The sequence below is a fragment of the Apis florea genome, unplaced genomic scaffold, assembly GCF_048593485.1.
Source record: "Apis florea isolate Af1SG1 unplaced genomic scaffold, ASM4859348v1 contig_1794_pilon, whole genome shotgun sequence".
NCBI classification, from domain to species: domain Eukaryota; kingdom Metazoa; phylum Arthropoda; class Insecta; order Hymenoptera; family Apidae; genus Apis; species Apis florea.
Window position 1 is genome coordinate 2,338,318 of NW_028256482.1, and position 26,232 is coordinate 2,364,549.

General features: G+C 49.7%; 1 protein-coding gene and 1 long non-coding RNA gene across 2 annotated transcripts in view; one reads left to right on the plus strand and one right to left on the minus strand.

Annotated features, from left to right (window-relative positions):
- The window catches only part of LOC100866275 (uncharacterized), a 44,355-nt gene extending 19,199 nt beyond the window's left edge, over positions 1-25,156 (plus strand). The window contains exons 2-10 of the mRNA XM_086912317.1: positions 5,308-6,048; positions 6,119-6,393; positions 6,467-6,751; positions 6,873-7,199; positions 7,398-8,017; positions 8,441-8,938; positions 18,003-18,200; positions 20,076-20,253; positions 24,156-25,156. Coding sequence (XP_086768443.1) covers positions 5,308-6,048; positions 6,119-6,393; positions 6,467-6,751; positions 6,873-7,199; positions 7,398-8,017; positions 8,441-8,938; positions 18,003-18,200; positions 20,076-20,253; positions 24,156-24,395 — 3,362 coding nt within the window. The 3' untranslated portion in view covers positions 24,396-25,156. The remainder of the gene's footprint in view (positions 1-5,307; positions 6,049-6,118; positions 6,394-6,466; positions 6,752-6,872; positions 7,200-7,397; positions 8,018-8,440; positions 8,939-18,002; positions 18,201-20,075; positions 20,254-24,155) is intronic.
- On the minus strand, positions 21,253-24,082 carry LOC147658647 (uncharacterized). The gene is made up of 3 exons (XR_015293371.1): positions 23,890-24,082; positions 23,345-23,684; positions 21,253-22,732 (listed from the first exon to the last, which is right to left on the minus strand). It is a non-coding gene; the product is annotated as an uncharacterized LOC147658647 (long non-coding RNA).
- Positions 25,157-26,232: the final 1,076 nt, after the last annotated feature.

Consider the following 26,232-nt stretch of genomic DNA (forward strand, 5'->3'; position numbering starts at 1 on the left):
AACGTTGCGAGAGGAGGAGAGGGAGGAAGAGGGAGAAGAGCGAAAAAAAGTCGGTTAAACACTTTAAACACGATGCTTTCTCGCGACGACGAAAATGCACGTTAGCAGCGGAATATATATATATATAAAATACGTGTGTATAAATTTTTCAACCGCGCATTTTCAAGCTTTTTGTCAGGTCGCCATTAATAAACTACTCTCCGCCAACTTTACACACCGCCACCGAGAAGGATAGGATACGACACGGGGATATTTGGGAGAGGAAGGAAGGAAGGAAGAAAGGACGGACGGGAGAAATTGGGGAGAAGGAATCGAGTTTCGACCGAAATCGTCCACGTGCGCGTCCAAGATTTCCACACGCAGAACGCACACGAAGAGCAGAGAGAGAGAGAGAGAGAGAGAGAGAGAGAGAGAGAGAGAGGAACGAGAGGAAGGAACGATTTCGTTGGTTTCGCGCCGGTTGAAAAATAGAAGAAATAGGCGCGTTTCTGTCGGTGGTCGGGTCATGGGTCGAGGGTTGGCGTCAACGTGTACAGCAGCATTTTCGCAGAAGGTTTCGGGAGGGTATAGGGAGTGTGGCGCGTGGTCTAGAGGGGTCGCGAGGGACACGAGGGAGGGGGTGGGGTGGCGGTGGTCGAGTTGGCCGTGCGAGCCGGTTGACGAAGGGGATGGGGTGGTTAGAGGTGGACGAGGGGATGGTTGTCGACGATAGGGCGAAGAAAGAGGTGGAGGAGCGCAGAGAGAAGCCGAGGTCCGTCGGTATCGATCGGGCGTCTGCGGTAGATTGACACGTGTCATGGCCGCCTCTCCGTGTTGGAGAGAACCAGGTGGCGGGAGCGAGAGGGAAAGGTTGAGAGAAAGGTGGCGCGGGAAGGAGCGAGGGAGGGGTGGTGGTGGAGGAGGAGGAGGAGGAGGGGAGGGGGGAGCGACGAAACGAAGAAAAGCAGGCGAGACGAGGAAGGTGGCGGCCGAGGCGGTCGAGGGGATAGAGAGAGCGGCGTCGAAGGTGGAAGAAGAGGGAGAGCAAGAGGGGTTGGTTGGCGCGGCGGGGGGGAGGCGAGGGAAAAGGACATTAAGGTGCGTAATAGCCAGCGGGGCGAGCGCGCACCGCCGCGGCATCGATTAGACAGAGGCTCCCTCGTCCCATTGCTAGGATGCAGCCCTCCCCTCCTCCTCCTCCTCCTCCTCCTCGACCCACCGACATACTCACCCTCCCCCCCCCGCGCGCTATATCCACCACCCGCAACCCATACCCTCGACCCACGACGAGAGGTCCCCACGACCACCCAACCACCCACCTCCGCCTCCGCCTACTCCGTCGAACTGGAGAGCCCCCGAGTACGTGCTCTACATACACACTCGTGCGCTTATGTCAGTTCCTGTCCTGCCGTTGCCTCTGCCTCTGCCCTCTGTCTCTGCCGCCGCCGCCACCGCCACCGCCGCCGCCGCCGCCGCCGCTGCTACCGTTGTTACGACTACACCGACCGCTGTGTGTGCCACCGCCGAGAAAGAGAGAAAGAAGCGGGAACGGATCGGAGAGAGAGAGAGAGAGAGAGAGGCGGAAAGGGCCGCATGAACACGGGGAAAGAGCGAATCAAACCCGTTGAAGGAGAAGGAGAAGATACAAGAGCGAAGGATAATAAGAGGGAATGAGAGGACGCGGATGTAAAGGGTGAGAAGAGGGGGAGGGAGGGTGAAGGCGAAGCCACCTAGCAGCTATCCTATGCCACCTATACACGCGCCACCGGGGACACCAACGTCTAACGTCGTTATAAACATTAACGGAGCGGCTCAATATTCCCCGGACCTTGCATCCCCTGCGTCTACCTCCGGTCCATCTCCCTTCTAGACCAGAAACCTCTCCACCTCTCTTTGCTCTTCCACCTATCTCGGACCGTTCCGTCCATGGCTATCTCGCCTCGTACGTACCTACGTACGTACCACCCTCTCCCTCCCTCTTTCTCCCCGGATCTCTCCGGAATTCGCAAAAGCGAACCTCGCTCCTCGTCTCTTCTCTACTCCTCTCTCTCTCTCTTTCTCTCTCTCGTGCTTTTTTCTTTTTTCGTTAAATAATCATCGCATCAATACGAGCGATGTACAAGCGCGAAATGCGAGAAAGATTCGATTCGAAACGAATCCGAAGGGTTCGCGTGGTGATACGCGTTTTCGAATTGCGGGATACGAGGGTTGGGGCGCTGATTACCGTTAATTGCGGTTGATACGCAGGAGGAGGGGAGGAGATACGCACGAGACCCTCGACCATTTCGATCGGATTAGCGAGTGGAAGCGATCGGTGTATACGCGCACACCTATTCGCAAATCGATATAATTATAATCGCGCGGCGGCCCGGTTTCCGCGAGGAGGAAAACGCTCTCGTTCCTCCTCCTCCTCCTCCTCCACGTTCAGCAGGATATCCGTCGCGAAGCGGGATACGTGCACGTGCAATTTGTTCGCCTCGCATGGCATCGCTACAGAGGGAATTCGTCTAGTTCGTACGTTCAACAAGTATCCATCCCTCCTCCTCCTCCTCCTCCTCCTCCCTCCACCTTCGGCAGTCCTACTTCCCCCTCCTCCCTCCTCGTGTCTCCTGTTAGATCGCAAAATCTGGTCCAACGTATTTCCTCCTTATTTTTTCGCCTTCTCGAGGAAGGGAGCAGGTGCGCGTACGCACGTAACGCACTTTTTCCCCGGTGGCGAAAGACAAGGGATTAGCCGTCTCGTTGATCGTCGATCAACGTTAAGTCTCGCCGCGACAAGTCTTCCCTCTCAGGTCGTTGGATATCGTGTCGACGTCGATCCCGATTGTGATCGCCCCCAATTAACGGAGCCAATCCCCCGGCGAAACAAACACGAACGAGAGTTAAGGGCTCGCTCGTCACAATATCGCGAAAGATACCAGGTAGGCATCCTCGAAATTAAATTGAAGAAGAGAGAGAGAGAGAGAGAGAAAGAAGAAGAAAAGGAGAGGGATGGATCGATTAGGATTTTCAAAGATGCATCGATTAATCCGATTAATCGGCTCCTCTTCGCTGCGGTAAGTAAAACTTTTCGACTTCCCGTTGGAGGGAGGACATCCTATCTCCTCGAGAGGAGTCTCTCCCTCCCTCCCTCCCTCCCCTCCACTCCTCTCCCTTTGTATTGTCTCTCGTTACAAATCGAATTTTAGTCACGTCAAAAGTAAACGATCCGGCTAGATCCGCGCGTTAAGCGATCGGGTCGCGAGGCGGGTGTTGGTGTTTCGAGCCGGATGGAAATCTCATTTGGTAGTTTTCCCCGTTTAATAAGACGGGTGTAGCGGGGTGGCGGGTGTAGGGAGGAGGGGAGTGGGAGTTGAAGGAAGGAGGAGGAGGAGGGGGGGGGGAGGGACGCATAGGGTGAGGCGAGGACGAGGAGCAGCCACGAGGAGGTCGTCGCAGACTTCGCAGGAAAAGGGGGAACGGAAAGGGCGCAACAAGGCAGCAGCGAGGGAGGGAGGGGGGAGGGAGCGTCCGGGCGAGAGGTGGTAAAGGGGGTGGCGGCGGTGGATGGTTGGAAGTAAGCAGGGGTGGGTGACGGTGGGCGAAGGGAGGGCGGCGGAGGGTCGGCCAGGACTGGGAGGCGAAGTGTCGTCGTCCGAATAACGGCCAAGCGGCATCGACCGATCTTCCTACCCCCCGGCGCCCGTGAGCGAAGCGTCAACTTGTTTCCCTTCTGTTCCGCGAATATCGGACCTTCAATTTGCCCGGTTTGCGCGCGATGCGCTGCCCTTTGCGCCGCGTAATCCATACGCGCGGTCCGTCAATTGTCCCATCGATATTCTTCCTCTCGTTTCCTCCTCCTCCTCTTCCTCGCCCCGTTTCCGCTCCTCTTTCGTCGTTCGTCTGACTTTAGGGGTGGAGGGAAGGAAAGAGGGAGAGAGAACAAAAGGATACTTTGGCTTTGGATCCTTTTTTTCTTTCTCTCTCTCTCTCTCTTTTCCTTTATTCTCGTTCTTCCTCTCCTCGGTAGATAAACGATTTCGACGAGCAACGTTTTATTCTTGTCATTTTTCTCGTTACGCGGGGATAGGGTCGTAGGGTCGTACGTTTAAGGATGTATTTATTACATTTTTTTGGAAATTTTGGATGAATTTTCTCGTTTTCTCGTTGGAAACGATGTAGGCAAAGTGTTGATTCTCTCGAAATACGCAAATATCTGTGGAAGAAGTATTCCGTGTGTTTTCGGGATAGGATCGATCGGGGAAAATTACAAACTGGATATTCCCGTAACGAACGTGTATTCTTTCTTAATTTCCTCGAGACGAATCCTCATATAAGAAGTCCATATAAGAAGAGATATATCTCTATATGATAAGAGGAGAAGTTTCCAAGTGCGGGCAAAGTGGGACGAATGACGATATTCTTTTCTCGTTTTCTCGCGCTTCTCGTCCGCGACGATATACATCTTTCCCAAGTTTCGAAGATATTCGTTGGACGAATATCTTGTTTTTAATTTTTTCAAAACGAATCGAATACATATCTATAGAAGAACGATGACGCGTTATATGCCATTCGATGATACGAGAATCTTCTAATCCAGGTTTTCAGAGACGCGAAAAAGGAGTGTCATTTAAAACACGGACAAAGTGAAACGAATAAACGATATTCTCTTCCTTTTTGTCATTTCACTGTATTTTAAAGATAATCGATGGAAAATTACAAAAGAGGATATTCGATAATCATTCTAATTTTCTCAATCCATTGCCCGTACACTGTTTCTGCATTGATCCGTCAACGATACGAGAATTCTCGAACTCGTACCTTCGCTCTATCGAAAAATTACAAAAGGAATATAGATATATATCTATACATTTTCAGAATAATCGAAAAAAAGAGTCGCAAGGAATGTCGTTTAATACATGATACAAGAAGTTTCAAACGATCTCCATGCATTGTTTCTGCATTCCATGCATCCGAGAATTTTCGAATCGAAGTTGATCCGAAAAATAATCGATGGAAAATAATAATAAAAGATAATCTCAAGATAATCGACTCAAGAAAGAATTGCCGGATGAACGATATCTCCGTTAATTTTCTCAATCGCGAATCCATTGTTTCTGCATTGAAAATCCGAAAACTTTCGAATCGAACTTTATGGAAAATAATAATAAAAGGGAATATTTCTGCGAAATCCACGAAAATATACCTTTCGTTCTCAAGATAATGGACGAGGAAAGAATTGCCGGATGAACGATACCTCCGACTTGTAATTTTCTCGATCGCGAATCCATTGTCCGTCCAACAACCGGATGGAAAATGACGAAAAGGCGTGGCATGTAACGTTTTCAGGAGGGCCGATGGAGAGTTACGAGGAGGACGACGACACCCACTTCTGCATCAAGTGCCATTTGACGATACACGGGTTGGAGAATTACGTGCGGCATCGTCAATCGGGGTGCCGTCCGCCGGACGACAAGAACGTCGCCGTTTGGGTCTCACCGGCGGCGCCCGCCTCCCCGACCACCCCCGTCTCCTACCCCGAGATACTGAACGCGGACGCGTTCTTCAGCTCGTTGGAGCTGCAGAGCAGCTCGAAGACGAACACCCGGAAGACGGCCTCGTTGCTCGACGATAAGAAGTCGAGGAGGGAGGAGAGGAGGAAGAGGGGCCAGAAGGGGGCCCAGGGGGAGGGGGAGGGGGAGAAGCAGGAGAAGCAGCACATTCACAACATGCTGCCGCCTGTCACGGAGCTCGACGACACCGACTACCTCTGCATCCCGTCCCTCGTCGGCTTCCCGGACATCGTCTCGTCGGCCAAGCCGCCCCCGGCCGCGGCCCACGGCCGCAACAAATTGGGCCACGGGGCGGCCACCGCCACGAAGCACGAGGCGGAAAACTCGTTGGAGATGGGCCTGATGGCGGCCCCCCACGAGGTGGTAGGTGCGAAGCAGGATCCCGGGAGGAAGAGGCAGCAGGAGGAGCAGCAGGTCCATCAAACGTGGCTCGAGGACACGATACTCGCCGAGCTGGTGGCGAACAACGAGGCGGCGGCTGGCAAGGATCTGGCCAGGTACGGGTTCGAGTATCAACGAGGAGGAGGAGGAGGAGGAGGAGGAGGACGAGGAGGAGGAAGAGGAGGAGGAAGAGTCGGAGGAGGAGGAGGAGGAGGAGGCGGTGGACGATATGCTGGATTTGGGGGAGGAGGACGCCTCTTACACGGAGTCGGACGAGGAAAGGGAGCGTTCCTCGATGCGCGGCCACACCGGTGGCAAATGGAAGCCGGGATTGGACCATCTCCCTCAAAATATGTCTCAACTTCAGGACGATGACGAGGACGAGCATCATCAAGAACATCCGCCGCCCTCTCACACCGGTGGCAAGTGGCGACCCTCGCACCACCACCACCACCACCACCACCACCACCACCATCAGCAGGTACGTTTCGAGGAAATTGTTTGATCGAGAGATCTGGTCGAAATCTCCCTTTTCCCTTCCTTCTTTTTTTCAGAAGGGGGAGCAGGAGGAGGGAGGGGAGGAGTACGCAGGGGCCAAGGGACAAGAGCAGCAACAACCGCCGCCGCAAGGGCACACGCGAGGGAAATGGATACCGGGGGCGCGAACGGATATCGAGGCGGGATATTGGTGCAGCCCTTGCGGCAGGAAACTTGCCTCTCGATTGGTCTACAACAGGCATCTTCGCTCCGATTTGCACGCTAGAAGGAGCATACGAGAGATGGATGGCGTTGTTTGCCTGCCACGAGCCGTCAACGCGAAGAAATCTCGTATCCATCAAGTAATCCATCTATTTTTCGTTTCTCCTTTCTTCTTCTTCTTCTTTTCTCTTCGTTCGTTCTCTTTCGAAGAACGAGAATTCGTTCGAAAACGGTTAAATTTAATCGAGGCGTGATCGACAGAGGCAGGGGAAAGGGCAAGCGGCGGAGGCGAAGGGAGGCGTTAAGAAAAGTTGCCGCAGACGGGAGAAGGAGATACTTTCCTGCGAGATGTGCCACGCGCGGGTGAGAAGGGCGCAAATGGGCAAGCATTTGCTCTCTCATTATCACTGCCGCGTGGCGGGCGTAAATCCTCGCGGGCCACGGGCGCGTCGCTTTTTACTGGAAAATATGGCGAATGTGGTTCGGCAGTGCCCCTTCCAGTGTTTCTCGTGCCGCTTTTATTGCAACACGGAGGAAACGTTCCTGCGCCATTGGCGGTCCGAGCTTCACGCGAAAACCCTCGAGCAGGTATCCCCCAAATCTCTCCCCCCCCTTTTTTTTTCGAGTCTTGAAAAAAGTTGAACCGAGTTGACTTCTCGGCAGAAAGAAAAGGATGAAGAAAAATGTCGAAAGACACTTTTAGCACTTTTGACACTTTTTGACAAAAAAACGATGCGCCAAAATGATGACAGAGAAATATATATCTACTCCCCTATTCTTGTTCAGATAAGCGGCAGCTACAGATGCACCCCGTGCGACTTTTGGTGCGAGGAGAACGAAGCTATGGAGTCCCACCTGCTCGATCCGGGCCACCGAGACGTGGTCTCGATGATGAGGGGCTCGGTGCCGGTGATGATCGGCCGTCAACGAGCCCTGCCCTGCCCCGGTTGCGATCGCCGCTTCCGTTACAATTTGCAGCTTCGCATGCACGCGAAGGAGACGGGCCACGAGGTGGGTTTGACGGCGAGCGACGAGTACCAGCAACGGATGAGGTGCGACCTGTGCCCGCGGACGGTCAGGTCGTTGGTGGCGCTTCAACGCCATCAGCTGTCGTGCCACGCGGCCAAGATGGCGAAAGATGGCGGCGAGGCGGTGATCGGCGACGAGGCGGCGAATAGGCCCGCGCCCTATTTCTGCTCCTTTTGCTCGATGAATTTCGCCACCGCCCGCCAAGCGGTTCTGCATCGAAGAACGTCGAGCCACAAGGAGGTGGTGAGGGCTCGGAAGAGCAACGACGGCTCCACGCCGACCACCGGCCGGCAGTGTCCCCATTGCGAGAAGAAACAGGCGAATCTGTCGGATCATAAGAGGCATCTTCTCGACCAGCATCCCGAACTTTGTTACAGGCGAGTATAATGTCGCAGCACAAGTTCTGTACTAGTTCACCTTCCCTTTGTACGTGATGCATTTTCAAAATCGTCATCCTTTTGAAATTAAATAATAAATGTTCGTGCTGCCACCTACCTAATTCTCGTCGATCAAATAATCATTGAATCATCCCGAACTTTGTTACAGGCGTATGTATCATAATATTCGATTATCTTTTTTATCGGTTTTTATTCTACACAAATTCTTTGTCCAGTCAAATATTCGTGCTGCCATCTACCTAATTCGTTCCTTCTCGCGATCGAATTCATCGAATCGAATCACGAAGCGTTCGTAAATATTTCCAAAAAAATTACAGCACGATTATAACCTCTGACCGCAACTGTATTACATAATCAGCTACGTGTAATTTCGTTGGTGCGAGCAAAACGTCACTTTTCCAGATGTCCGAGGTGCGGCACGCTATTCGCCCTGTCCCAGGACGTGACCAGGCACACGAGGGAGAACAAGTGCCACGAGGAGGAGGAGGGGGGATCGGGTGGAGTCGCGAAAAGGAAGGAGGGCGAGCGGTGGAGGTGCGGGGAGTGCAGTTTCTCGACCGATTCCCAAGCGGAGTTCATCTTCCACGAGGCTCTCCACGCCGGCCCCGTGGCGGACCAGGGGGAGAAACCGGGCCCCGCCAAGTCGTTGGCCAAGTACCCCTGCCCCGTTTGCAAGAGGGCGTTCGCCAAAGTGTCGTTGCGGAATCACATCAGAAGTCACACGGGGGAGAGGCCGTTTCCGTGCGCCAAGTGCCTCGCCCCCTTCTCCAGGAGATCCGACCTGAACGCCCATCAGAGGGAGTGCACCGGGTCGTCGTCGCCCGGATGGCCCGATGGCGGATCTTCCGGCCGGAAGCGCGGTTTCGCCTGCTCCGAGTGCAACAACGCTTTCTACACCAAGTAAGAAGCGTATTTTGTACACACACACACACACACATCCGTTAAGATTTATCGGCTTATCATCGATAATTTTAAATCGATCGATTCGTTCGAAACGAAAGGGCGCGCGAAAGTAATTGCCCGAACACGTTCTCTCTCGTGCGCGCCCTCTCGATGACGTACAACGCTCGCGTTGTATCGTGGCAACAATGGGAGGGGGGGGGAGAGGTTCTCGACTAAGCCAAGGGAAAACTTGCCGCGTTATCCTTCGGCCAACAACAAAAGGATCGCATTTATCACGATGGATTTCCAGTTAGGTTGCAATTATATCGCATCGATCGTAGATCCGTACGCCCCGGGACCGTGATCACCATCCAGTTTCTCGAACCGTTGCTCGGTTTCCCTTTACCTTTCACCGGCCCGTTTATCTTTAACCCGAGTTTACCTTAACGCGAATACGTTAACGTAAAGGGAGAGATGGGTAATATCGTAAATAAATTCAGCCTGGGTGCGTCCCAAAAGTGGTCATCGTGAGTATCTATCGGTAACTCGAAATACGGGAGGCTGACTTTACAACCTTATCGACGCGTCGTCGTTCGACTTTTGTTCCTGGCTGAGAGAGAGAGAGAGAGAGAGAGAGACGAGATAAGAGACACGAGTATATAAACGAAACGAAAGAAAGGAGTAGTGGTTCAAATGGAAGAAAGTAAGGGGGAGGGAAGGGGGGATGGAGTTCTCGTATTAACATCTCGTAGCGTGGCCCTGTAAGCCCACGGGTCATTCCAGCGTTTAATGGGCTTGCATTATGGTCCGTGCAAGTACCCACGTACCTAGCGCCACCGGTACCAACCAACGTAACTAGAAACTTGCGCGTGCTAATGCTTCGTTACACTAGCGAAATTACTAGCCCGGATTAACGTCCCGTGGGCCCTATTAAAAATTGCGATCTCGATGCCTGCTGCGCCGATGCCAATTCTCGAACGATTTCGATTTCGAGAAAGGTAACTGTTGGAATATATATATATATATATATATACATACAGGCGCGCTATAAAGCAAATGTTAACACGTTATGCATGGCCATCTCTTCACCCCTCTCTCTCTTCTTTTCTTTTTTTCTTCTTCTTTCCTTCCATTCGTACACAGTCGGAATATCTTCGATCCGAGCGGTCAGAAACGACGAGGGTTTCGCTTAATGTCGCGATCCCGGTCGTTTCGAGGGATTAGGCGATCGTTTCTCGTTGTTTCTCCCCCTCGTCTTATTCGCCGTGGATACAGTTTGGATGGATAGCAGGTCTCTGACGTATTATTATTATTATTATTCGTCCAAACTCGCTTTGCATCAGACTTTCTCCTAGTTTCATTTTCGTGGAAAATGGAGAGAGGGCGTTGCGTTCGCTCGCGCGTCACGTGTCGCCAATGTCGAATCCAAACTCTCTCTCTCTCTCTCTCTCTTTCTCCGCTCTCCGGAAACGGAGACAATTTAGCAAGAAGCGTTTCCCCGAAACTTTGCCGCTTCCCCGGATGCAACAAACACTGTTATCATCGATTATAGCCAACCCCGCGCGTATATCTGCCAGGGATACAGGGTTTCGTGCGTACGTACACGGTTCGATCGCAATTTCTAAACTTATCGGCCTTCCCCTCCCCTCCCCTCCCCTCCGCGGTTCGTTGGTCGTTTCGCCTCGAGAGGTCGCGTTTCGTTGGAAAATTGCGAAGAAAAGGAGAGAGGAACGACGGAACGTTGTTGCGAAGAGGGGGGGGCGGGGGGGGAGGAGAGGGGCAAGGAAGGCGCGCGAGAGAAAGGAAGGAAGAAGGAGAAGAGGGATAATTACGGGAAGACGGGCAGCTCCCGCGCATTCGATCGCCTAACCAATTCTCGGAATAAGCGGGCAATTCTCGATGTATGCGCATATTCAAGATAGTATGTTACATACGCGAGCTACCGACCCTCCTCTCTCTCTCTCTCTCTCGTGCTCCTCTCAACCGAGCAACACAACCCTCTCGTACCTGGCGATACGTGTACTCCCCACAGGTATTTACATATATGGACCGCGGCGTGGCGCGCGCGTATCTTTTATCTTCCGCAGCAGTAATGGCGCGCGTCCACCTTCTCCTTCGTTCGTGGCCGGTCAGGTAAACGTCGTGAAGATAGGCATACTGGGTGAGATTGGCGTAACCTCGCATCTCGTTTGTTTGACGTCAACCTCCTCGCGTCACGTTCCTCCCTCCTCCTCCTCCTCCTCCTCCTCCTTTTATATAAACGCGCGGCTACCACCGCGTGATTATATATACAGTTTCCAAAAGGGAAAAACCACCCTTTTGATCCCCCCTCTCGAGAAGGAGGAGATCGAGAAAAGGAAGAGGAATTAAGAGAGAGAGATAATGACGAAACCTTAGGGAAGAAAGTTAATTCGAGCGCGAGGCATGTTCGGATCGAAGCGGGGCACGCATAAATCTCGCCGGATCACGGTAAATTTAGAGGCGGGTCGAGAGAGGAGGAGGCCGTCGTCTCTTATCCGACCATTGTTTGGCCGCGCGTGTGGAGAGCGCGTGTATCGTTTCCTCTCACCTCGGACGAGGCTACTAATGAGGCAGCAACGGTGTCGAGTTTACGGATCACCCCGTACACACGGGCACCCCCTTATACACATCCGGTACCCCCGAGGCGGGGGATTTCGCGAGACCACTGTCTCGGCGAGAGAAAAGAAAGATTTCTGCATGCCCCCCCCCCCCCTCCCCCGAGGAACAATGCGACGCTGTTGCACCGCATTCGTCCCGCGTTCGAGTGTATTGGTGAGGCGTCCTCCTCCTCCTCCTCCTCCCTTCCGTTGCGCGCATTGTGTCGGAAGGAACGTGTGTGCGTGCATGGGTTTTCTTTTCGTTCGTTCGTGCGCTGGTGCGTGCGTGGTGGTGGCAATGGTGGTAGCGACGTGGTGTGGTACGGTTTGGTATGGTATGGCATGGTGGCACGCGGTAAGCACGGCCCCCGTATGCAGACAGTTTAGCGGTGACCGCCCCGCGAGTCCAGTTGTCGCGTGAAATATTGCGATTCATAAAATAAAACAGGCCTGCGGTCGAGGACGCGTAGATATAGCCGCAGGCCAGACCTAACCCGCCCCTCCCTTTTTCCCTCCATCCCTTGGCCAACCTCTTTTCGAAACGCCGCATCCCCCTCGCCTTCCATCGTTCACATTCTTTTTCTTCCTCTTCCTCTCCTCGAAGCCATCGCCTCGCATCCGTTCGTTCCTCTCCTGATCCATTCCATGCACTTTATTTCACGCGGTAATTTCTCTCTTTTCTTCTTTTCTCTTTTAAGTTTCGAATTTCCTCCTCCTCCCTCCTCCTTGGTATCCTTGGTATCGTCGTCGGTGGTGGACCAGGAAATTTTTGCGCCCTCGATAGTGGAAGTTTGGATGCGGCAGTACGGTGCGATGCGGCACGCGGTTCAACGCGGTAGTCCGCGTAATGCGGTAACGAGGGGAGGAAGGCGGATGGAGGGGAGAGAAAAAAAATATCCGGACAGTTGTTTTATTTAATTAAAATTTTTTCCCACGAGTCGAGGGAAGACTGGCAGAAAAGAGGAGGAGTGGGAAATTCGGCTCGTAATCGTAGCCGTGCGAGCTTATCCTCTCTGTATATATATATATATATATATATATATATATATGTACACGATAACGAAGAACTCGCGATCTCTCTCTCTCTCTCTCTCTCTCTCTCTCTCTCTCTCCACCTCCCTAACGAATGATCGTCTCCTGTGAACGAGAAGGCAGAAACGTCGACGTACGTTACGGTTAAGACGCTCCTCCGTTCCGGAGATTCCTCCTTTTCCGACCGACGAAATTAGCGGGGGACATGTTTATTGTAAATGAATCCTGGTCCGGGAGCGGGTGCTGGTCGTGGTGGAAGGACTGGTACATGTTCCTGCGAGGGGGTGAAGACGCGGGCGAGGGGGGAGAGGAGGGCGCGGAGAGGGTAGTTTGGAGGGCGCGCGCGCCCGATTTATGCGCCCGTTACCGAGCCCTCTGGCGCAATTAAGCTCGCGTTATAATATTGTTGTTTATTCTGAGCCTCGGCTGCGAAGCGTTAACCACCCCCTCCGCCTTCCTCCTCCACGCTGGCAACAACCGACCCTGCGATCCCCTAATCTCCCTGACGCGGCAGAGCTAGATTCTCTCGCTCTATCCCATTTCCTTTCCCCTCATCCCTTCTCTCTTTCCTTTCTTCCTTCCTTCCTTCCTTCCTTTCTTTTTTTTTCTCTCTCTCTCTCTCCCCTCCCCTCCCCTTCTCTCTCGTCGACTTACAGCATCAGCAAGCCAAAGCAGCACGGTTGACTAACAAGTGACGAGATTCCGTTTCGTTTGCACTCTCTCTATCCCTCTCTATCCCCGACTCGGAAATTCGAGAGGGAGCGATAATACGAACTTATTTTCACGCTTGGTCACGTACGCGTTAATGAAGCTGGCTTTTCGCGATTTCGTCGAGGGGAGAGGGGGGGGGGGACGTTTGACGTTTCGATCGTTCGTTCCGATTTGGATTTCCAAATCCAAGCATGGCCGTCCGGTCGTAACCATATACGATCGAACCTCTCTCGAAGATTTATCGTTCGAGGGGTTGCGAGGATCGAGAGAGAGAGAGAGAGAGAGAGAGATACCTACTCGGGTCGATCGATCGATTTAATTTTAAACCTTCGTCCCTCTCTTTTCTTCTTCCCGCGAAACGCTCTCCTCCTCTGGTTTTTACAGTAGATTTATCCCCTTGTTTACATAAATTTGAGAAATCTATAATTAAAACCGCGATCCGTCTTTATCTCGAATCGGGCGATTTATACCCGAATATTTGAATAAATAGCGTGAATCATTGCCCGTCTCGAACCGGTTCCTTTTCCTTCCCCGAAATTTTCCCGATTCCTTCGAGCGTTCGAATTATCGTCATCGTCGTCTTCCGCGGAAAGAAAAAGAGAGAGAGAGAGAGAGAGAAGAAGAGACAGGCGAGGATGGAATCTAACGAGCGAGAGGGGATCTCCCTCGATGACTCTAACATCGAGCTCGGGTTATACCGCTCGGCTCGGTGATCAAGATCGAGCTCGGCGAGTCGAAGGAGGAGGAGGAGGAGGAGGAGGAGGAGAAGGGACATGTGTACAAGGAGTGGAGTCGGAGAAAGAGCGAGACGGACGTACAGGTGCAAGCTGCAACGGTGCGGGACGGACGGACGTACGGACGGACGAAGGTGGGATTGAGTTATGACAGCGTTTGCTCCAGGGGGCCGGCTCTGGACCCGACGAAGCGGATATTCTTCTTATTCTTTATTTCTTGGTCTGCCACGGCCCCGCCGTAGAAACCGTCGGCCATGCATCACCTTCGGTTCACTTTGGTCCTGCCTCCTCCTCCTCCTCGCCATCCTTTCCACCACGGCCGCGCCACCATCACGGCCCATCACGATCCCACCTTTTGCCCATCCGTCCGCTCCAAACGTTTGATTCCACCCACCCGCCTTCTCTCTCTGTTCCCTCTCTCTCTCTCTCTGTTGGAACAGTAAAAGGGAATATTCGATCTCTTCCCTGATTTTTGCGCAGCTTCCTTTTGCGCGAGCTTTCCAGTAGTTAGATCCTCTGGACGAGATCCAGAAACTAGCGATAAACTCGAAAGAGAGAGAGAGAGAGAGAGAGAAAGGGGGTAGGAAAAGTTCTTAAATTCACGGACGATAGACAGAGACGGCGATACTTGTTTCTCTAGCCAGAGCTTCGAGTTCTTCTAGGAGAGCTAGGCGTTCGGGTTGACAGAGTCGAGGAAAGAGCGGGGAGTCGAGGGAGTCGCTTGTAAATCATTCGTGGTAATAAAGATCCACTTGTCGTGGCTCGATATTTATGAATCGCCCTCGGTTCTCCTCTGCGGCTGAGGAGAATCGGCTTTTACCTCTCTCCCTCCCTCCCTCCCTCCCTCTCGTGGCTAGCTCGGGATGAACGATCGTCCGATTTCGAGATAATCGAAGAGGTCAGGGGCGGAGGGGACTAGGCCGCGAAGGACTTGCCACGGCGAGGAGGGAGAGAGAGAGAGAGAGAGAGAGAGAGAGAGAGAGAGAGAGAGAGAGAGAGAGAGAGAGAGAGAGAGAGAGAGAGAGAGAGAGAGAGAGAGAGAGAAAGGCGTGGAAGACGAGAAAGGCGAGGAGAAAACGAGCCGAGAAAGCGACGGAAGGGGGAGGGAGAGGCAGTCGAGGCGGAGGAAGAAGGAGGAGGAGGAGGAGGAGGAGGAGGAGGCCTGAAGAAGTCCGTTCGAGAGTCGACGTTCGTTGTAGTACGAGGCCGCAGACCGACAGACCGAGCGAAGGACCGCGAGGCCATAAATACCTCACCGCGTTCAGCCAATTAAAACAAATCATTTTAATGCGCAACCTTTTTAATTAATGCCCGTGCTCGTTCGCTCTCATCCGCTTCCCTCCTCTCGGATAGTACACGATCGCCGCGCACAGCCTCCTCCTCCTCCTCCTCTCCCCCCCCCTCCCTCCCTCTCCTCCTTCCTTCTTTCCATCCAGAAGAGAACGATCGAGGCTTTGTATGCGTGTGTGTGCGTGTGTGTGTGTATTAAACGCACGGTCGCCGCGCTATCACTCGCCTCCGTTCCCTCTTTCCTTTCTTTCTCTTTTCTTTTCTCATCGATGATGACTCATCGTCATCGCGTTACATTATACACGCGTGTTTCGCGAATTTTCGACGCACGATCTCGGGTGGAGGAGAAAGAAGAAGAAGAAGAAGAAGAAGAAGAAGAAGAGAACACTAGGCTCGCTTCCAATCCAGTTCGCTTCTTTTCAACGTTTTCAATGTTGGTGAGGAGAAGAATTTCTCGCCTCGGCTCCGTTATTGACGAATATAAGGAGGATCGTACGTACCGCCGCGGATTAGACTTTTAAATGACCTCGAGTCGGGCCGGCGCATATTTCACGAGATGACGGTGGACGTCGCGCTAAATCATCCGGAGTGACCGCATCCGCTTACCCAATCGGACCGAGACTCTTCTTAACGGCCTCTTGTCACGCCTGCGACATTCCGACGAAACACACGCCGAGAAACGCGTCTTCTCTCTCTCTCTCTCTCTCCATCTTCGTCTCCGTTCATCAACCTTCTCCGTCCCCCTTCCGTCAATGTCGTCGTTGCCGCGAGAGACGCGCTTTTGTCGACCACCGTATTAATATTGTTCTATCGGAATTCCAATCCCCCGGAATGGGCCGACAACACGAGATTTCCCAACGCTATAATTCACGGGGACGGAGGAACGAGCTCGTCTCGTTTCTCCACTTTCTTCTTTCCCCATTTCGTCGATTTCTTTCTCTCTCTCCCTCTTTTTTTTTTTAGATTAAAATTTGAATCACGCCAAAAGTGTTTCAAGTTCAAGCGATTTCTTATTCTCCTATTTCGCTCCTATTCCGAAACGGAAAGTGAAAAAAAAGTTCTCTTCTTCCCTTCTTCAAGTTCATCGAGATTGCTCAATGTGTCGTGGAAAAATTAGAGATTCTTGCCAATTACGCGTGCCAAATCGAGGAACATTTTTATCACGCATTTTTATCATCGTGTACATCCTCTCGCTCGTGTGTTCTTTCACACAAAGTGGAAGAAGAAGAAGGAAGAAAAAAAAAAAAAAAAAGAAAGGGAAAACGCGTCACCCGAGACGAGGATCGATACACTCGAGTTATCGTCGTTACAGAAATACATATACACACACACACACACGTTTCAGATTCCACGTCCCAAAGTGATTTTAATCGCGAATACGTGAAATTCGATTTCTCCCCCCCCCCGCTTCGAAGTTGTCCGCGGTAGCGGGCCCTGTCCTTGACCGGCAGGTTCGTTTTCGAGCGAAAGGCGAGGCGAATAAGAAGAAGAGCGACGGTATGGAGAGGTCGCGAGTGGGTGCTGCTCTCCTCGAGCGGTAATGCATGAGCGCGGCAGGATGTGCACGGTAGTGGTGTAGAGAAGATGCAGGTGAAAGAGGAGAAGGTACAAGGTACTACTCGTACTTCTAAGCTCGTGCGAGGGCGTGTATATCCTGACATTGTAAAAGTTGCCGTTACACTTGCGTAGCCAATTGGGTAGGCCGAGACTTCCCCCTAGGACGGCCCAGATCTCTCTTCTTCCTTTCCTTCTTCTTCTTCTTCTTCTTCTTCTCCGTCCCTTCCTTTCGCCTCCTCCTCCTTCTTCGCTTCTCTCCTTTTTTCTTCTTCGATCCTTCTCCCTCCCCCCTCCCCGCCCCCTCCTCCTCCTCCTCCTCCTCGCGGTGGTATCGTCGAGCTGCCATCTCGAAAAAATCCGTGTCCTTCGCTCTGTAAACCGCGGTAGGTTTCCCCGTAGCCAGCACCCGTTGCTCACCACTTGGTGCTCAGCTCGGGCGAAAGATCTCGATACAGGACCCGGGGAAGAGATACGTGTACGAATACGAGTATCGTACGTATCGAAGGTAGTACTCGGCTACCACCGTTCGGAAATTTGCTGCTGCCGATCCCGATAACATCGACGAGCTTTTACTTAGTTTTATATATATATATATACATGGTATCGAGGAATGCCTCGATTGGAAGGCTGGAGGGGAGGGCATATTATAAGCGCTTCTTTTTTCCCCTCTCTTTTCTTCTTGCGCTTCCTTCGATCGAAATCGAGAGACGAGAGCGCTGGAAGAAGGAGAAAACTGGATTAGGAATGCGAAGAGCGGGGAGGGTAAAGCGTAGGTTCAGTAACCGTATAGATCGTCACCTCTTGACAGAAACTATTTAAAGTGCGGCCGCTGTTGCGCGCCGCTCTCTTGCCCGGCAGGTTGATATAGGATGCAACAGCTGCGATCGGATCGGATACGGCGTGCGAACGAGGCCCGATGGTCACACGCGCGTATTCCCCGTCGCACCATTGTGCTGTCTTATTACGCGCTCGATTTAAAATCGGGGGAGGGGGAGGGGAGAAAAACGCCCCCTCTGCTTTAACTCGAAATCATTATTATTGCAGCGGATCTGGTCGTCGCGCGGTGATCGGCATTCGAAAAATTGGGGGCGGGCAATCTCTCTCTCTCTTTTCTACCTCGTTGCTTTTTTGTTTCCGCAGGCACTCGCTGCGGCAGCACATGCTGCGACACGCCGGGAAAAAGTACAAGTGCGGGCTTCCGGGCTGCCCGACCGTGCTTCGAACGGCGTCCGAGCTGAGGTCGCACGTGAGCCTGGTTCACGACGCCAACCCGTCCACGAGACGCTACAAATGCACGGATTGCCCTTACGCGGCCAAAACGAGGACCCAGCTTCGACGGTAAGCGAAGAGGAGAGAGAAGGAAGAAAGAAGAAGGTTTGGTTTCGTTTTCTTCGTCTTCCTTCTCGATCGGTAGATTTAGAATTTTAAATTTTCGGGATACGCCTCGCTCGTGTCTCGAGGTATCGATGCGTGTACGCGTGATCGATGTCTTTGCGGAAGCGGTGAATTAATTGCTATGGGCGTAGCAGTATTTCGCAGAGCTCGTGGACAAGCCAGCTGATGCGCGTACGTGATTTTCCACTCGCCGCCGATCGAAGTGTATGTATGTATGTATGTATATTGAATAATATTATCGATACAATTTACTTTGTCGGAGTTGTAAGTCGCTGCACGCTGCAATGCGTCTTTCTTCTCCGCTTCTATATATATATCATCGATTTTTTAATCGCGTACAACTCGTGATTAAAATCACAAAGAAAACGTAGGATGGAATGAAATTGATTCGCAAAGTTGCGTGATTCTATTAGGAAAGATCGCGTCGGGCTGTAATTCCTGCTGATCGAAATCATTTCGGTTCGTTCGATTTTTACGAAATTCGTGAAAAAAGATATCGAAGAGGTAGGGACAAGCGCGTGAATCGATTTTATCTTAGATATCTAATAAAAGGGGAAATAAATCGAGTGATTGATTTTCCGATAAGTAACTGCTACGTAAACGTTCGAGTCGGGTGGGAGAGGAAACTTTGCGATTATTCTAAACTTAAGTTGCATTTCGATAGATTTATGAAAGGGAGGAGAATGGAATGGGATTCAAACGAAAGAATATTTGTAGAGCTCGCCGTTTTTTTTTTCTTTTTTTTTTTTTTTTTCCTCCCTCCCTAAAACGATCCTCTCCGTTAACTCTCGGTTGTCCGAGCAGACAGGTGGTTGAACGCTAATACCGGAAAAATATGCGACGCGCGTATATATCGTAGATTACGGCACGAAAGCGGCCGATTCGATTTAAATTAAGTCTTATTAAGGACATTGTACGGTGGAAGGCCTCTAATAAATTTCATCTCGTTTGATTCGTTGTCCTTTTGAACTCTTTCTTTTTTTTTTTCTTCTTTCTTTCTTTTTTTTCGTTCTCTTTTTTTTCTTCTCTCTCTCTTTTTTTTTCGTTCTCTTTTTTTTTTTTTTTTTTTTTTTCGTCGAACGAACGAACCACGGTCAAAGAGGAACAGGGGGGAAACAGAGAGGAACGGTGGGGAGGGGGAGGGGGGGGGTGATCGAGGGAGACAGCGCGACACGAAGGGAGGGAGGGAGGGAGGGAGAAAGAGGCCGAAAGCGGAAGTTGCGTGCAGCAGTCGGCCAAGTGCGGGCAACCCGTTATGATCGTCCGCATGGCGATGGTCGACGCGATATTTCATCGCGAATTGAGTACTTACTACGTGAGTCGAACTCAACGCAGCCACAGAGTGTCACGGCCCTCTCCCTCCCACCTTCGTTTTCCCTCCCCTGAACCCTCGTCACTAGCTGCATCCTTCACTTCTCTCCCCTCCCCCCTCTCGCGCCCCATACTCCCCCTTTCCTCGTTCCTCTTTCGTTCTCTTTTTCATCGTTGTCCTGGAGTGTCACCTCTCTTTCTCCCACTCCCGGCCGCCAGGCTTCCCCGTCTCTCTCTCTCTCTCTCTCTCTCTCTCGGTCTCGCTCTGTGCGGCGGAGTAAATCACAGAGGATTTTAATTAAACGTGTCACGCATTTCGAACCTGATATACACGTAACCATGGCCAATGGCTCCCTCGTAATAACGCGCACGCATATCGCGTCGCCCGTAATCATCGGCCCTGATACGACGATGAACTTTCCGCCGTTACAAGACGTTTAAAATTTTGCCCTTTCGTATCGACGTATGGCCGTCCGTAGGAAAATTTTTAAATTCCGTTTTTTCCAGCCACCGTGCACGCCACGAGGGAGCGGAGAACGCCGCGAAATCGGATCTTCGCCCGTGTCCATACGCTGGATGCGCTTTTCGAACGAAGATCGCCTCTCATTTGCAACGACACGTGCGCCTCCACACGGGCACGAAGCCGTACAAGTGTCGCCATTGCCCTTACGCGAGCAACAATTTGGTAAGTCGAGTCGAATATATAATCGAGGCGAGTATAAATAAGGAGGACGAAATGCTCGTCGTAGGTTGGCCCGGATGCGACGAGCAAAGATCGAATCGGGGGAAAATATATATCGGTCTTGTATTCCGCTCTATTATACGGTGTACAAGCGGAGGTTGACTCGCAGTTCAATTTTTGTACCCGCGGTGACTCCACGGCGTAAATTAAGCAAAGTACACCTTAACGTTTGGACCATGCCGCCGCCTCTGCCGCCACCGAGGCGCGATAAGATAACGAGTTAATTGTGCTCACTGGATGCCCACACACGCACGGCCCAGTCATACCGAGCGGCCGGTATGCTAATGCCCTTTGAAGCTTTAGTTAGGATGCGACTCGCATACGAGGGCTCCGTGTCTCTTTGATAGCGACATAAACTCATTCCAGTGGCTCTCAGCCGCCGGGATAACTTGAGCCAAGGTAATCTCGCGGTACGGAGAATTGCGAATGGTACGTCTTGCATCGGTAATGATACAGGCGGTAGGCACTTCTGAATCGTACCAAGTCGCTGTGCATAACTGTACGAAAGATGACGAGGCCTTCTGGGCTCGTTTTAACCTGTTTTCGTTCTTCGCGGTTGAATCGATTACGATCAACGCCAATTGGACTTGGATCGCTACGTTAATAATGGCCGATTCGAACGATGAATTCGAGCGGTTTTTTCATCGAAACGGAATGAAAAATTAGATTCATATGATATGAAAAGAAGAATTTTTTAAAATTAAAAATACTAAATTAATACGAGAGTTGAGTGTAAATATTGCGTGTATTAGCAAATTTTTTGAGAAAAATTTAAATATAATAAATCACGGGGGAAAAAAATTATAAATTGAATCAATTGAGAAAGGATTTCTATTGAAAATTGATTAGAAATTAAACTTTATCAACTTCATTTTGATTTTGATGAGGAAGAGCAAGAAAAGTTTCGCTTCGAATTTACATTTTAACAATAAAAAATGTGAATTAACTTTTTAAAACATTTATTTATCGTTGCTTACATATTTTTCATTTACTTTTTTAACTTTACTTGACATTAGTTATATGATAAGTTATATATTTTACAAGATATTGATTAACTTTTAATTATCTCTCTTTTTTTCAAAATACATAGATAGTTTATGTTTATGTATAATTATAATTTATTTTATTTTTTCATTAATTTTCATTAATCAATACTAATATCTAGAATTTATGATTCTAGAAACGTGTTGAACGTGTTATGTAATTTAACATCGCATTAACATTTTTAATGAATTTTAATGAACGTTCATTTAATACATCATTACATGGATCGACAAAATTTCTAAGATCGCTTTTAACTTTCAATAAAGATATGAAAGATACGAAATCACATGAACAAGTTTTAAAATGCATATACGTTTGAAAGTGAAAGCATTTTTTCCAATTAATAACTCTTTCGCTCTTAACATAGTATTATAATTAATAAAAAATAATTCTCTCAATATGATTTAGTCTCAAATGCATATTCGCAGAGAATTGCATCCATTCAAATAATCATATATCAAAGATTAAGTGAAGAACAACACAAGAATGGTCCACAATGACCAATGATCGTTTATTCGACGAGACTTTTGATAAAGAACGCGCGAATAGCTTCAACGACGAAATTCCCTTCTTCCACGAGTTGCCTTGCGTAAACGAGATTACACGTGCCACCTTTCCACTTTCCTTCCTTCCTTCCTTCCTTCCTACATCCATCCAGTTTATGATTTACCTCGGATGACTACACGCTCCTTCTTTCCTCTTGTCATCCTTGTCCGTACACAGCTTTTTGTTCTCTTGTCCAACATGTCATTCTCCTTTTCTCTCCACTCGTGTTAGAGTTAGGAAAACTCACTCACACTACCGTGACAATGATGGCGATAATTCTCGAAGGCCAATATTATTTACACTCTCGGATCTGTTTCTACGCATCTCTTTTTTCTTTTTCTTTTTCCCACTATTGCTCCTTAATTTCCTCTCCTTCTAGGTGGTCTTCGTCCTGCGTAAACAGCGAAAAATAATAAAAATGAAACGGTAGCCGATCCAATGAGAGCGATACGATCGATTTATCCGCGATCTTGGGCGAAAATTTAACCGGAGGGATGGTTCTCGACAAACTCGGATACGAAACGGAATAAGCGTCCACCGGAATTTATTAGTTATCGGTTAAAATGTGGAAACGCCCGCCGATTCGATATCTCATCGATAAAAATCTTGACATGGGTTAAAGATCCTGGCAGTTTGCGCTTATAATTTTACAATCCTCTTCGGTCAGCGGCCGGCCAAGAGAATATCGGATTTTTTTTCCGTATATTCGATAATTTTCATACCAGTATTATGTTATACGTGTGTACATTACGTGGGAACATTTACGTTCGTGTTACGTGCACAGTAGTGGTCCACGGGTAGAAGAAAATTAATATTACCCCGGACTGGAATCCTGAAAGAAATAAAGAGGAGAAAAGTTAAAAAGCAGCGCGATTTGAAATCCTAGAGCGGAGCCTCGTAAAATCGAATATTCTACGGTTACCGAGTTATACCATGTTTACGGCATGGATGTAAAATTATATCAGAAAGAAATCGATCCGATTAATGAAAAGTGTACGAACGGGCGATTCGCGTGACGGTTGCACACTTTCCACTTGGTTGGAATGATTTCGCGTAAAAGGTGGACGACCGCCCATGACGGTGTGAACGGGTCTTTATCCGAGACCGTCACGGAGCGCTGGCCGTGCAGAAAGATTTACTTATGGGAAATTAAATTTGATGTTGCCGTTGCCATCAACGGCTCGTATAAGCCCGCCTGGTAGGAAGATGTTTACGACTACGGCCAGCTACTTAGCCCGAGAGGGTAAAGCGCCTTTAAATGCTCCATGGCATAGCCAATGAACGCGTCCGGTTTGCGGCAGACCGATTCTGGTCCCAGGTATTCACCGCCGACCGATACCAACGAAACCCTGTTTCCGACCATCCTGACCGTTCCCCAATACCGGCTCGCCTTCTCCAATCTCCAATGTCCTCACTCTCCGAGTGTCGCGTATTCACCACCCACCTCTTCCTTCTTCTCCTCCGCATTTTCTTACGCTCTCGTTCACGCACAATCCTTTCTCGCTTGCTTGACATCCAACTACGATTCGATTTGGATCTTCTATCCACGTCGGACACGTCTAAACACGTAACGTAACGTACGAGATGAGTAGGTGTGGCAATAGCACGACAGTTTGGCAGATATTCATTGTTTTGCACTGATCTCAACATCAAACGAGTGTAATGCTTTATTTAGGAGTGGTTATTTATACACATGTTGTACATTTTTATTGTTGTCACTGTGAGTATGTAGATAATTGATTAAATTGGCTGGTCTAGCGTTGAGTAACTTAACCTAATCTAACCTAAAATATAGAATATACAAGTATTATGAAATTCGAAGCGAAAAGAGATTTTTTATTTATATAATAAATTAAATAATGTGACGAATGATTCTTATACGAATCGATATGAAATATGAATTTTTTGCAAACCGTATCACTGAAAAAAGATAGTACAATAGAGAAAATAGAGAAAATTTAATTTTTTTATTAAATGCGATATACTTACTTCTTAGGTATGAGATTGAACAAATTAATATTTATAACACGTATAACAATCTTTTCCTTCAAATGTCTCAAAAATTATAAGAGATTGCCGATTATTATAAGAAGAAGTTATTCAAAATGAACGACGTCTTTGATATCTTTCTACATTTCTGACCGCGACTCGTCACGAACTGAAGGCTGCCGTTTCTTTTCCTGTGCTGTAACGCCATCTATACATCGTTCATCGTTCGTTCGACTAACACCGTCATTTTTTCGTTTCTGTTCCAGGAGAATCTTAGAAAGCACGTGTTGTCCACGAATCTGCATCCAGGGAAGACGATTTACGAATGCGACGTTTGCCCGGGAGACAACCCGGAACCATTTCGGACAAATTTCGCGAAAGAACTTCGCGCCCATTTGTTGGAAGTGCACAGTGACACGTTTTCTACGCCTAGCCACGCGAACGACTACGTTATCGGGATTTTTAAAGTCCATCGGAGCACGGATTTCGTCGACGAGCCGAATTAATCGGGTTCGATCGTTCGTTTCCCCGATGGAACGTTGGAAATTTACGACGGCACGTGCGTCTTAAAATTGGTAAAAGGCGACCCGCAACGGTTCACTTCGAAACACCGCGGCAACGTCTTTCAAATATATCTTTCGGATCGACGATTGCTCGCGGGAGTATCGTTGAATTATCCCCGATGCACCCGGCATAGCGCACGGATGCGCGCGTTAGTCTTGGACGTTGGTGGCGTTGTTGTTGCCTCTCGTTGTTCGCGATCGTGCGAACCGGTAGGCCTGTACCACGCCAGGAAATAGTTAAAGTGATGTACGGTCACGTGGCACGGTACGTAAGCACTTCGGACGCGTATACGATCGAATCTTTATATCCCTTCGAGTTTTGAGATATTATGAGAATCTCGTTCGAGTTCATCCGTCGTAAATTATCATGGATACATAGACGTAACCCGCATTTACAGGGTTCTAATTGGTTTCGTATGTATTGAAAAAGACGTATATCGAAATGAGCATGAAGTATATAAATACGATAGATACGAATTTAAAAATATATCTATATGGTAGAAAGTGATTTTGAATTTGATTTAAATCGTATCTACGTTCTCTGATCAAAGCAAAAGTCATAAGTCGAAAAAAAACATCAAGCTAGACGCTTGAAAATACACATAGGTACAACATACATAAAGATACGAGTTTAAGGATATATCTTTATCTCTCGTAGAAATAATTTTCACGTAGAATTAAAAATGATAATTTTATAAGTAAAATTTCGTGTATATAATTATTACAATTTGATACGTAGATACGAATCGAAAAAGTGTAAATAAGACATTAATATTAACAAAAACGACGCGAGGTAAAGTACGACTTAGGTTAGGTTAAGTTTCCTTCTTAAGCGATCAAACTGCTTTCAGACGTCACCGTTTTGGCGTTATTTATCCGAATAAAGATGGACGAAATTTTGCGCAAAGGAACTGTGTTCATCTCCCCGGGACGTGTCCATCCCTTTCCGCCCAATCATTCCCAATTGTTCTTGTTCTCGACAAACGCAGAAAACGCGAGGAAAGAGGAAAGACGATTGGGATGCGTGATGAAAGAAGCGATGGAAGAGCGGAGGAAACGGGACGAAACGGTCGTTGAAAAATTCATCGTGGCTGAAAGCCAGCGGCGGACCACCTCGTGGATCGTCTTACAAGACGCGTTTCCGTCTTCGAGGGTCCTGATTGTGAGAAATGCATCGTGCTGTCGCGCGAGATAGGTGTCGTAAAGTATGCGGCCCTTGAGCTCTCCCGGGCAAAAAGGACGAGATCTTAGCTGGAGAGAGGGAGAGAGAGAGAGAGAGAGAGAGACAGCACGGGCGTCGTGAGCGCGAAGGATAATTTATTGACTAATTAACGAGGATGTCCTTCATTACGGGTCGAGCAGCAGTCGTGGCCGCTTGCTCTCGCTCGGAACCGGCATTATTTGGCGCCCGAATATTTACGACCGCGTCCTCCTTCTGCCCGTGGACCCGGGTCCTCCGCCCCGATACCGATGCCGATGCCGATGCTGATGCCGATCCCGATGCCGATCCCGATGCTCTTGCTCCCCTCTGCCTCCCCTCTGCCCGCTTCCTCGGAAACAAACCGAGCGAGGGAGGGGCGGCGCGGACCCATAACGACGTGTCCCGATCTTACGGCGATTCGGGGACTTGGAATTTCCCCTGGCCCTGCCCCACGACACGAAACTCGCGGGCGTTACTCTTCGGACAAAGGATCGCGCTTAAATCTCTTGCGAAACTCGTCCCGTCCCTCTTCTCCCCGAGAATCCTGCCACCATCGTACTCCTCCGATTTTATCCTTCA